The sequence below is a fragment of the Filobasidium floriforme genome, assembly GCF_021052385.1.
Source record: "Filobasidium floriforme strain CBS 6241 chromosome Unknown HD553scaffold_30, whole genome shotgun sequence".
Classification (NCBI taxonomy): domain Eukaryota; kingdom Fungi; phylum Basidiomycota; class Tremellomycetes; order Filobasidiales; family Filobasidiaceae; genus Filobasidium; species Filobasidium floriforme.
The window spans coordinates 234,524-246,253 of record NW_025763651.1 but is presented as its reverse complement, the minus strand read 5'-3'; the positions used below and the strand labels follow the sequence as shown (position 1 = coordinate 246,253).

General features: G+C 51.2%; 5 protein-coding genes across 5 annotated transcripts; 2 read left to right on the top strand and 3 right to left on the bottom strand.

The window, feature by feature from the left end:
• Window positions 1-25: 25 nt before the first annotated feature.
• On the bottom strand, window positions 26-3,142 carry HD553DRAFT_320422 (autophagocytosis associated protein). The gene is made up of 10 exons (XM_046181148.1): window positions 3,017-3,142; window positions 2,697-2,732; window positions 2,438-2,538; window positions 1,906-1,976; window positions 1,628-1,710; window positions 1,433-1,526; window positions 1,064-1,352; window positions 850-970; window positions 335-757; window positions 26-261 (listed from the first exon to the last, which is right to left on the bottom strand). The coding sequence occupies exons 1-10, from the start codon at window positions 3,041-3,043 to the stop codon at window positions 199-201; spliced, it is 1,308 nt and encodes a 435-aa protein (XP_046032613.1). The 5' UTR covers window positions 3,044-3,142; the 3' UTR covers window positions 26-198.
• Window positions 3,143-3,322: 180 nt separating this feature from the next.
• On the top strand, window positions 3,323-5,395 carry HD553DRAFT_320418 (uncharacterized protein). The gene is made up of 5 exons (XM_046181147.1): window positions 3,323-3,629; window positions 3,755-4,324; window positions 4,527-4,871; window positions 4,950-5,073; window positions 5,183-5,395. The coding sequence occupies exons 1-5, from the start codon at window positions 3,349-3,351 to the stop codon at window positions 5,285-5,287; spliced, it is 1,425 nt and encodes a 474-aa protein (XP_046032612.1). The 5' UTR covers window positions 3,323-3,348; the 3' UTR covers window positions 5,288-5,395.
• HD553DRAFT_365755 (Nicotianamine synthase protein-domain-containing protein) lies at window positions 5,177-6,493 on the bottom strand (the record flags this gene model as incomplete). The annotated part of the gene is made up of 3 exons (XM_046184078.1): window positions 5,177-5,824; window positions 5,887-6,082; window positions 6,160-6,493. The coding sequence occupies 3 exons, from the start codon at window positions 6,491-6,493 to the stop codon at window positions 5,377-5,379; spliced, it is 978 nt and encodes a 325-aa protein (XP_046032611.1). The 3' UTR covers window positions 5,177-5,376.
• Window positions 6,494-7,472: 979 nt separating this feature from the next.
• On the top strand, window positions 7,473-8,623 carry HD553DRAFT_327162 (uncharacterized protein; the record flags this gene model as incomplete). The annotated part of the gene is given in 5 exon segments (XM_046181774.1): window positions 7,473-7,493; window positions 7,513-7,636; window positions 7,675-7,788; window positions 7,827-8,102; window positions 8,313-8,623. 5 exon segments carry the CDS (start codon window positions 7,473-7,475, stop codon window positions 8,621-8,623), a joined length of 846 nt encoding a protein of 281 aa, XP_046032610.1.
• Window positions 8,624-9,128: 505 nt separating this feature from the next.
• On the bottom strand, window positions 9,129-10,072 carry HD553DRAFT_166436 (uncharacterized protein). Its single transcript, XM_046176862.1, has 3 exons — window positions 9,842-10,072; window positions 9,283-9,755; window positions 9,129-9,218 (listed from the first exon to the last, which is right to left on the bottom strand). The coding sequence occupies exons 1-2, from the start codon at window positions 10,003-10,005 to the stop codon at window positions 9,293-9,295; spliced, it is 627 nt and encodes a 208-aa protein (XP_046032609.1). The 5' UTR covers window positions 10,006-10,072; the 3' UTR covers window positions 9,129-9,218; window positions 9,283-9,292.
• Between the last annotated feature and the right edge of the window lie 1,658 nt (window positions 10,073-11,730).

Sequence of the window (11,730 nt, the reverse complement as noted above, 5' to 3'; positions counted from 1 at the left end):
AATTCCCTCAGAACCGATATCAGATTGCTCGGATGAGAATGGGTATGTATGATCATGACGATACGATTACGATCGCGAATACAATAAAACTATAATTCAGAACAGATACGGCAGGGCGAATCAAATTTCCCATGCAGATCGACCAAGTCTCAGGCTGTCCGGGATGGCTAGAGCGACATCGTGAATTGAAGAACCAATCTAGAAGGAGGTAGTATTATCTACCTCGATGGTAGGGACGATACTAGCGATGAACTTCAAGAACTGCAAGGCGTACGAGAACACAAAGGTCAGTCAGAAGCTTCTTTTCCGCAACGAAACGTCGGGAAATGCTCACGATGACCATGTAGAAATCGACCTGAACTCCCTGGACCTCTTCCTGCTTGGCCGGCTGTGCAGAAGAAGACGCCCCACCTGCCGAAGCAGCATTCGCCGCCGATCCTGAACCGCCAGTGACCTTCCTGACCACCCCGCCGAGTCCCCAACCCTTCTTCTTCTTATCCGCCTTGTCCTTGTCGTTCGAGCCGACGTCCTCCTGCGAGCCGCTTGCACTGCTGTTGTTGTTGATGTTATCGCCGCTGTTCTTCTTAGCGTCATCCATCCTGTCGATAAACTTCTTCATCACGCTCGCATGCTTGCAAGGATGGACGCTCGCGAGCAGTTGACCTGAGTGGGGGAACGTCTCCATGGTCATCGTCTTGAACGCGTGGTCCGAGGGTACGTCCTGGAACACCTGGGTCGGGGTCAAGGGTTGTTTGTTCTATCGCCGCGGAAGCGCACAAACAAGCAGGTGTTTCAGGTGTTTTTCGTCAGCCACGAAGTACAGTGCGGTCGTTATCATCATACACCTACCTCGTCGTAACCCAACAACCAGAACCTCGGGGTCTGATAATGCTTGTCGTAACTGATGAAACAGTCGTACGTCCTGACCTGCAACAGGTTCTCCCTCGTCCTCGATTGTTCGACGTCCTGACTATACCGCCAAGATAGCCACCCAGACCAGACTTTAGCAACCCTCCTCCCGCTCAACATATCAAAACCGAAGGCCTGTCCCCACCCGACTCACACGCTAGGATGGTTCAAGACCGGTCCCTTCGCAGCCGCCTCGTCCTCTTCCTCCAACATGACCCCCTCGCCCCCCAACTCGTCGTCCATATCCGGGATATCGTCCATATCAGGAATGGCATCGCTCTCCAGGTCGAGCTTGTTGAGGATGTCCGCAGTCAGGTCACCGAGGTGCGCTTCGTCGGAGCGAGGGTTGGGGAGTCGGTCGATCGCGTCAGGCGTTTCGTCGTCGTCGTCGTCCATGTCAGGGATTTCGGCGAGGGCCGCAGCGGATTTCGTCTGGTGCGAGGCTGGCGAGCAAGGTTGACATCAGCGATGTTTGGTTACAGTACACCCGTCGATATCGAATTGATGGGGACCGACGACTCACTCCTCCCGACATGCGTCTCCACCCAAGCATCTTCATCGTCCTTGACGACCTTCCCCGACCTAGTCTTCCCATCCGGACCTGGCGCCTCTTCTGCCTATATACACCACCATCACCGGCGAGCGCAAGAAGCAAAACTGGCATCAGCTAATGCCACATTCGCCATCAGTCGATAAGACGACCTGAGCTCATACGCACATCGTCCAGGAAATTCAACAACCTCTCGCCATCTTCCTCCGAATCCCCGTATTCCACCGCCGTAGCTCGTCGAAGACAAGGCACTATGGTTTCCCCAGACGTTTATCGATTCGTTTTATTTTTATAGTTCGGGACAGTCGCCGTGGGTTTCGATATTCAGATGTCAGAGGACCGAGAGATGCACGATAAGATAATTCCCAAGATCAATATTCATTTCGTCAGACACGATCCATACCCAAATCATTTGGACGCATGAATGTAGAGAAGAGTGGGCTCACCGTTCCTGGTCACCAGATACTGTTTATCAACCGGTAAGAAGTCCCTCGTACGGCCTGGTTCTCCTTTCTGCCTGATTAGTTCGAAATCGGTAATGTAGATGTAGGATGTAGGATGTAGATGGATGTTGCGGTTTTTGGGATCACGATAACGACATCCGGTTTTTGTATCGATTGCGATTTCGGTCCGGATTTCCGATTTTGATAGTAGGTAAGAAGAACGACCATCCGAATAGTATCCGAGTAGTATCCGAGTGATCATCAAGTTCAAGGTCAAGGTCAAGGTCGGAACGAAAAAGAACGAAGAAAAAGAAACAAACTGATCAGTCTCTGACGCATCTACTGTCTTTCTGATCACGCAGAGACGGGACGTGGGAAAAAGGCCGAAGGCGAAACCGAATCCGAGTCCGTATAGTATAGACACGGACCAGGAGGCCGAAGAGGAGAAAGGAGAACCCGAGGTAGAAGAACTCGAGGTAAAAGAAGAAGAGAAAGAAAACGAAGAAGAGAACGAAGAGCCCGGACATAAACGTACCACCCCCAAACGGGGAACTTGTAACTCAAGAAATCCCCCGCGGCCACAAACTCCTCGGGGGTGAGTCTTCCGTGTTCTTTGAATTTGGATTCTTTGAGGACCTATTGTATCACGTTAAAAGTTGTTGGGGATGAAGATACAGGTGCAGATACAGATGCAGATGATTGGATGAGCATATCATGATCAGTTGGGGTATGATGCGAAACAGTTCGCGAGATGTATACGAGTAGGAGAGGAGAGGAGGCGAGGGAGGGCTTACTGGGGAGAGGTAGTCCCGTACGGCCCAGTATTGGCTCTATTTGGTCTCATCCGGCGATTAGATTATATGACGATCCGGATGAAGACGTGTTATCGTGCATCATCGTATACGGTACGTAAGGAGTGAATTGAATTTGATTGAGTTGCGATATTTGGTGTGATAGTTCCCGGAGCAGACATCGACGTGTCCAGTTCGTAATCCGAGCAGAACAAGCAGCATACACGTAGCGAATTGATATGTAAAGGATCAAATGGAGAGAAACAGGACATCATCAGCCGCCAGTCAACACAGGTCTATACCCGCGAGGTTCAATGACCGACCTGGATGGCGAGCAACGGGTTGTTCATTCTTGACCAGGGCCGCTCGAGGTGGCTTCGATCGGAGCTCAGGCTAGGTTGTGATTGCTGTGTGTGTGTGTGTGTGTGTATGTAGGCAGTTGATGGTGTGGTTGTTGTTGATGATGATGATGAGATGATGATCAAGAGGAGGGTGCGGTCGATATGACGAAAGCCCGAATGGTCGACGAAGAGTATCAGCTCAATGGATCTAGTCGAATATGCTCTTGAAGATGAGGGGGGGAGTGTCATTATTTGTACATCGTCTCTGTGCAAACAACACTCAGGCGACAAGTACACAGGGTCACACACACGAGATGACCACCGCCCTCACAGACTACCTCACAAGACTATCCGACTCGATCACCCAACAAAAACCATCCCGTCTCTCCAAACTCTTCAACCAGACCTCGGACCCCATCCAACATGTCCTCCGGGCCTTGCACTCGGAGACCAGAGGAAAGGTAGAGAAGAATTACTTGGCGAACGTGATCCATAGGAGAGGGACGGCGTTGGGATTGGAGGATGAGTGGAAGACGATCGTTCTAGAGAGGGTATGGGCCGGGTGGATGGAAGAGAACGAGAGTTGGATCGAAGCGTGAGTTACCGAGGCATCGTTTTCAGAGGTCGTGTTCCTGCTTCACACTGACGCTATCGTGCTACCACGCACTCTCTTTGCCATCTCCTAACACCATCTACCTCTTTTTCCTCTTCTACAAATAGCTACGAATCCCAAAAACTATGCATAAACACCTACATCCGATACATATCCAACAACCCCTCGACCTGTACATCCTGGGTCCTCCCCCCGCTTTATACGCTCTTACGGGACCTGCAAACTCTGTCTTCGAACGCTTCTTCGGAACACTTTCGAAGGGAAGCGACGTCCAATAACAATAACAACAATAACGCTCTAACAACAACAAGCGGGGGAGACATTGGGTTGTACGAAGAATCCACAGCCCGGATCATCCAATCCGCCTTCAAACTCTGCGTCAGCGACCGTTCCAACCCCCCTACCCTCTCCCTCCGAAAAGGGGTCTACAAGACCGCGTCTTGCTTGATGGGGTGGTACTTCAAGATCGACCGTACGAACCTCTCCAAACAGCTCGTCAGGGCCGTCAACTCTGATCCGACACTACCGAAGTTGGAGAGTTATAAGATGGCGGATAGGGTTACGTGGAGTTATTACTTGGGGTTATTGGCGTTCAGGGCCGGGGAGGATGAGGTTGCGGGGGGGCATTTGGGGTGGGCTTTCGAGAGGTGTTTGGCGGGGAGTCGGAGGAATCAAGAGTGAGTTTGAGTTTGGAGTCTAGGTGCGGGCTCTTGACTTTGATTGGGATGGGTCATCTCGTCGTCCATGTTTGTTTTTTCGCCCGGCGATTTCTTTTCGGTATCTCGATCATATCGTCTAATTGGTCCTGATCACCTTGCGTTCAATCATCACATCACATTACACAACCCATTTTGTTTCTCATCTTCCTGACACGCCTAGGCTCATCCTTAAACACCTCATCCCAGCCCGACTCCGCCTAGGCCTCTTCCCCTCCCCACACCTCTTGGCACAATACCCCAAGATCGAACGACTCTATGGGAAATTCATAGCCGCCATCCGGGTGGGGGACGTCAAGGCGTACGATCGGGCGTTGGAAAGGCTTCAGAGCGGGGAGATTGCCGAAGAGGCCTCCACTGTGGAGGCTGATGCTGATGCTGGTGCAGGTGGGATGGGGATGGACCAGGAAATGGACGTCGAGGTGGATGGCATGGGGGTGGATGTGGGAGTCTGGATGGCGCTAGAGAGGGGGAGGGAGGTCTGTCTAAGAGGGTTGATGCGGGGCGTGTGAGTCGGATCGAGTCTGGACGGGCTGCGTGAGGTTTGAGATGGTGATGGTGCTAATGACAGTGGTGGTACGGGCAGGTGGATCGCGTGCGACAAGGAATCGAGGATCCCGATCTCGGCGTTCAAGTTGGCTCTCCGGCATCAGGGGATAGAGGTCGACGAGGACGAGGCGGAATGTCTCGTCGCGGGCATGATCTGGAAGGTGAGTTCCGCATCTTCCCTCTAGCGGCTCCCAGCTGTTGGCATGACTATTTCGGATGGAAGGGGGGATTTGACTGACGAGAGCTGGTCTGGTGAACTTGAAATTGCAGGGCTATATGAAGGGTTACATCTCGCATGAGAAGAGGACGGTCGTCTTGGCCAAATCGGGACCGTTCCCAGCGCTCAGTAAACGTGTGAAACCGACAGGCGGGTAAGAAGCGAGCAGCAGAAGCGTATTATAATTACGGTCTTTGTACAAGAGAGAATTCTAGTCCATGTTGACGGGTACAGCCCACGATCGCCATCATTGATGACACGCGCTATCGGGCTTGATCCTGACGATCACTTGACCCAAAAAGGTCCGACTCGACTGCGCTCGCATCTCGACCTCGCCCCTCGTCCCATCGAACCAAGCCGATTCGACGTACCCTCCAAAGATCCCCTTCAGACCCTGCCCTGAACGGCAGACGAGCTTCGAATCGGCCCGCATGTGTTGGACGAGGTACTGTAGGACTTGACGCTTGCTAGGGCGGTCGACCATGGCGGCGACGTAAATGACGTCTTGCGAGGCGATGGTCGAGGGTGAAAGGGCCAGGGCGTTCGAGGTGATGAACCGGACTTGACCAGAATTTCGGGTTAGCAAGGCGGGAAGAGCGGGGGAGGTGGGTTGGTCCAGCATAGCGCTGAAAAAGGCGTGGCCCCGTTCGTTGGCATCGGGTACGAGTTCGACGCAGGTCATCGTCGACCGGGGACTGTGATATCGAGCCCAACTTGTCAGCCAGAATGGTAGTGACGGAAGCGCTGCGTGACTCACTTGGCGGAGATGGCTTCGACCAATAGCCAGGCGGTGATCGGAAGAGGTCCAGAGCCGATGAACATGACCTTCAGATCCGGCTTGTCCAGCTTCTGGCCTAGACCACGTAGAAGGTTGGTCTCGATCTCGTGGTACAGCTTGTAATTGCCGATCAGGGGAAAGCTTTCCAGAGTGCGAATGGAAAGGACGCCTGGTTCTGAGCAGGATATATGCAGGTTAGGGAATCTTATAATCTCCGTTCATTTAAGTCACTGGATCTTGTATTCCACTCACTTCGAAGATTCTTGATGACATCCTCGCTACAGATGATCTCGGCATCGTACTCGGCATCATCCCGGTGAAACTTTATTTTATTCAGCATGGCAATGGCCTTCGGATCCGAAGCGATGGTTCGCCATTTCTCATCAGCATCAGCGTAAGAAACGGAGACGCAGGCGAGGAGAGCAGCGTAAGGATCGCTTTCGATGGGGCGACCGGGCTGAGCGTAAGTACCGCGGGTCTGTTCGCTCCGGATGCGTTGGAGGATCTCGCGAAGGTGTTTGATAATCTCACTAGCCGAGGCGGTAGGTGTAGGGGTCGCGCTGATCGTGGCGATATCTTGAGTCATGGTGGTGCTGGTCTTGAGATTGCTTTGGCTCGGGTTTAGAGCTTCAGATGTCGCCTCAAGTTGGTCAAATCAAGTTCGGAAAGGATCAGTACCGATCGAGTTGCCTATATATATAGCCCTTGAGCGGCGAAGAGGACAGCAGGAGGGAGACAATGAGATGATGATGACTCTACAAGGTCTAGTAGCTGAGTCCCGCGCTGCGCGCGTAGCGGAAGTTTTACACATAACCCTCCTGAGATCATCACCCGACATGCGGATCGTCTGCAACTAGCGGTTCAGAGTGTTCCTTTTCCGCGACCGCACGGATGAGGATCTCTTCGAGCCGCTTTCTTTTCTTTGTGATCCGGTCGTCAACGGAGGCTGAATGTCAAGCGCGTGCTTCTCCTCCTTTGATGAAACAAGTTCTTTTGATCGCGCGCTAGGGAAGCGAGAAAGGACGACGTGAAACTCGGATGATTCGCCCGACCATCAGAGTATGAGTACTCAAACAGGTCACAGTAACAGTCACGGGGGAGTAGTCATAGATCACTTCGCTCGACTGTTGCTGTTATCATCCGAGGGTTCCGTGTCAGGATCACGTGATCTCATCTTTCAACATCAGTCGATTGTTACCGGCGGTCGGGATGAGAGCACATACCGGATATCGCGCAAAACAAACATCAGAGAAAGATTGGGGCAGTCGCACAATGCTCGATGAAAGTAGAAGCATCAGCCGTGGGTCATGCGCATAAAACGGACGGTGTTCCCACAAAGAATCAGTCCCGGTCGGTCTTGAACAAAGGCTGCCGCCTATGTCCTCCCTTCAAATATCGAAATACCCCACTGATTGACCCAAAAGAAAGACCTACTCTAGTCGCTATTGAACGAAGAAGACGAAATACGTGCAGCACGAGAATCTTGGCTACTGAGGCTAAAATAACGCTTCCGAGACATTTCAGAGGGGAACAAGCGGTTAACCGCGGAGGCCGGAGAGGAAGATATGCAATTTGAGGGTAAAGTTGTGAGAGACCTGATTGCAGGGCGGGTGGACACCTATTGCTGTTGCTGTTGATCCTTCCCCTTCCACATGGCACGGTGAGGATGAGTCAACCATTGGAATCTCTCTTTACATTTGTGGAAAGTACCTTCCACCTTATCAGAGATGTGAGGTAAGATACCATTGATTTCTGCTATTGTGATAGGTCGCCATGTTGGGGTCTTTGGCACCGAAGCCTTTGCTTTTGCCTTCCTCTTCCCCTTACCTGTCAAGGCAATAGATTTGACATTGACTCATTCTACAATCTGCCAGAACACAGGTTCAGCTGTCACCGTCTTGAAGCTGTGCTGCAAGTAGGTAGCAAAAATAGTGGACACAATGAGGAGCGGCCGCAGCGACTGACTGTACTTGTCAAGGCTGAGCCTTTGGCTGTGGTTGATGTCATTCACGTTTTGGATAAATGCGAAGTGGATCCGGGGGATGTCCTTGGGAACGACAATCGTTCTGCAGCGCTTGGCCTTCACTGCTTGGCGGGGATTGGGCTTCTTCAACAGCGATGTGCCAGTCAATGGCAGGCGCAGAACGCTCTCGCAAGACCTTTGGGCGATGGAAAAACAATAATATTGGCCGATTGTATATTCCCTTCTTGAACACATGTACGGCGAGGTTCTAAAGAGGCTGAAACGCGTGCGCACCAATGCCTCTGAAGCGACAAGTAATTGCGTTTGCTGCATAAGCATTCGACCACTTGATAGTCGTCGATAAAATGGTCTGGTCCCTTAGTCCCTGACATAGGTATCCGTTTATACTGATCAATGATTCCTCGCCGCATCTCATATGTAGCCTGCAACGTTCCACCTCATCAACAGCAATGCTACCCATATTCTCCAGACTGTAACATCAGCGGCCTTAAGCGGACACGACGCCCTAGACCAGATTCTTCTCCATCACCAAACATGGCCATCCTCCTCCTTCCTGTCCCCAACGTCAACAGCCTGGGAGTAATTGATCGGTTTGCTAGGACCTGTATCAATATCTTTGCCCCTACCAGAGTGGCCCTGAGAACCGTGTCAAACAAGGTCAACAATCTCCCTACTCATGTCCAGTTTGACGCGCTCTCCATCAAGGTCGTTAACCTCTCACACCTTAATTAGTTCTTCGTTACAATGGTAAGAGCAGTTAGGATCGATCAACATGTTAGCCAGAATCGCTGCCATCTTGAAAATGGCGTTGGCTGAGGGTATTGTCTGTGGCCATGAGCGGATTGAAGAGGAATGTGCGCCATGTTATCGACAAGCTACTCAAGCTCCTTGCTGGTGTAATGGTATGAGCGAGGATCACGAACGAAACGAGAAATTTAGCTTCCCAAAAGATGGAAGTGGTCTTGCAACCTCGTGCTACCGAAAGTTACAGCTTGAGGTAGAGACAAGCAATCACTCCGGTCCCAAATAGTCGCCAAACGGGACCCCCAAGATCGTCCAGGTCAATCTCATCAATACTGCTTCGTCAAACCCCTTCTGATAGCACGAAGAGGGAGATGGAGAGAAGAGAGACAAGCAGGAGGGAGACAGCGGTGAGGGGAACAGGGAGGAGGGAAGCGGGGCGGAGGAAGATGAAAATGATGATTATGAATTTTATGTAGATGTTTCGAAAGGACATGGAAGCTACACCTCTATCAAGGAGATCATACAAGAGGAGACGAGAATGTTCAGTTCATCAAGTCTATTGAACATATGAGGAACAGAGGCCCTGAAGACGAAAACAAGACGTTAGAACAGGCACAGACTTTCGAGGAGATGGCCGAACCCTATACCAGATCCTTGTCACACCGGTAGACAGCCTTCCACTCGGTCTCCTCCCTGTCCAAGTGAACCACTTCGACCAACAAGAACCTCGGATTTCCCTTCAAGCGAGCGTACATGATCACGGCATCGTCCACGTGGATCATGATGTTCTTGTCCTCCAACTGGATGCATCCCGAGTTCCAGAGAACAACCTGCGAGCCCATGGGCTGAGACAGCATACGGGTGATCAGGGAGGCGGTCTTGTGTTCCAAAGCGCGGGTGAGGTGGGCCAGCTCGATGGGGTCTCGGGTGTCCGCGCTCAACGGGGTGTCGAAGCCTTCGATAGCTGGGTGAGGTCGAGGTTGGGAAGTGGCGAGATGAGCGGCATCGATGTGAGCACTGGAGGGCTGTATCTTGGTGGCGGACGAAAGGGAGACAAGGGTGGATGACATGTCTTCTAAACGGTATCGGTAGATGGTCTCTGATCTGAGCTGGGTAGCGGCTGTATGAGGGGTTGATAATTCAGCCCAGAAAAGGTAGAGAAAACATACCATTCGCCACCTTGATTGAGTGTATATATATACACACACAGACTTGGTATCAGTGATGGTGACTCTGCCTGACGGCGGAGATCTCCTTTCTTTTGGCGGACCGACTGTCCGTCCCGCCGTTTCCTCGACGACTATTGCTGCTCTTGCTCTAGCCAGCAGTAGACACTCGACAGATGTGACATCAAGGTGGGGTGTCTCCATTGTCGTCGGCCTTCCTGTAATCACAAACGTGGGTGCGCGGCGGAGTGTTCAACGTGCTGTGTGAGGGGTAGCGTGAGCCTCCTTTGATCGATGGTCTCGGTGTTGTCGTGAGCAGTTGATGTGGCGGACATGTTAGCATGACGGGGATCGGAGCGAATCAAAGGGTTCGAGGAATTCCACGAAATGTACCATTGATGCGGCGGAGGTGAAACAAATAATGAGTTCAAACGCGCCGAGCGATTACGACCGACAGATATGGAAACGAAGTAAGCGACCGTTTGCTCATTGTCAGACATCTCATGGTCAGAATGGTCTGATGAAGGCAAGCACATATCCTTGTCTTGAAAGGGCCCGATCGGTTTTTCGTTCCACCTTCACACTAGATTTGTAGGTTCAATCTCGTGTCTCGCTAATATAACTTTGAGTCTGATTGGTCTTGTGCACTTGCATCTTGGATTAGACAGCACCAGTGTGTCAGTGTTTGCGCTACCTGGTAATGGGACAAGAACTTGCGCTTACAGTGACAAAAAGCTATTGTACTCTTCTTGTACATTCAGCCAGCTTCTAATCACGGTAAAGACCGAATCATTCATCTTGACTCCAAGGCAACTTGCTTCATTGACGTGCTAGGCGTTCTCAGCCGCTTTAAACTTCAATGCAAATATCCCAGAGAGGGCGGTGTTGCCAGTTTGTACACGTCGTGGCTGATTGCCTGGGTGTGTTTGAAAGTCATTGTGGAAACCTTCTGGATTACTTTGGGATCTTTGGCCTTTGCATTTGTTGCATCCCTGTAATAAGGCTTCTTCAAAATCTTGCCGAGTTCTGGAAAGGAAAGTCATTCCCTCGTTTGCTTCCCAGTAAAATCGGAGCTGAAGCTTTACTCGATTTGAAAAGTGCGAGCATCAGGCTGCAGAGCGGCGTGAAGACGGATCCGGACGGCGAACCTGTTGCTGTACGAGTACGCAGAAAGGGGTATAATACAGCGCGATCGCAATCAGATTGACTTGGTTGTAAATTGAAGGCAGCTGTATTCGATCTGAACCTCAGTGAATCTTAAATCTAATGTTAGTCATGCGTTTGCCGGTCTGATTTATCGAAATCTGTGTTGCTTCTCAGAATGCCCCTTGCCAGCGTGAGCTTTACATCGAATCACATTCATTCCGAATGTCGCTTCAGCAAGACATATCTCAAGAGTCGCTGAGTCACCGAGTGCCTCATGGTTAACAGACAAAGGTAAGATCCACCCATTCTTGAACCGTCCTGCCGGTAGACTTATGTCCCAAATAAATGGTATGAGCCGTGTAACCTACATGCTATCTGATGATCCCGATCGTCGCACAGACACTTCTGTAGAGTTCGCTAAGGCCGATCTTCAGTCAATCTTGCACGCATTTTTTGAAGGCATTTTGGATCAATCTGAGAAGGTCATTTTTGATTAAAGTCCAAGTACAACCTGTCGATCAGGCAAGGGCACTTCAGAAGATATCGCGCTCGAGACGCTTGATGATCTCCGTTCGTCAGGGCTCCGATGTAGAGAGCAGGCCTTCGATGGGTACTTAGGCGGGACGGGCATGCGACACATTGATCACCTATAGGCTCGAGGATCACGGACTTGTGCGTCTGCAAAGTACTCTTAGGACTTGAGATAACGAGCACGAGCTTCAACAGACCAAGCAATCTACTCTGGCTGCTGCGCTTGACAAAAAGGCCAGGATACGGCTTTCA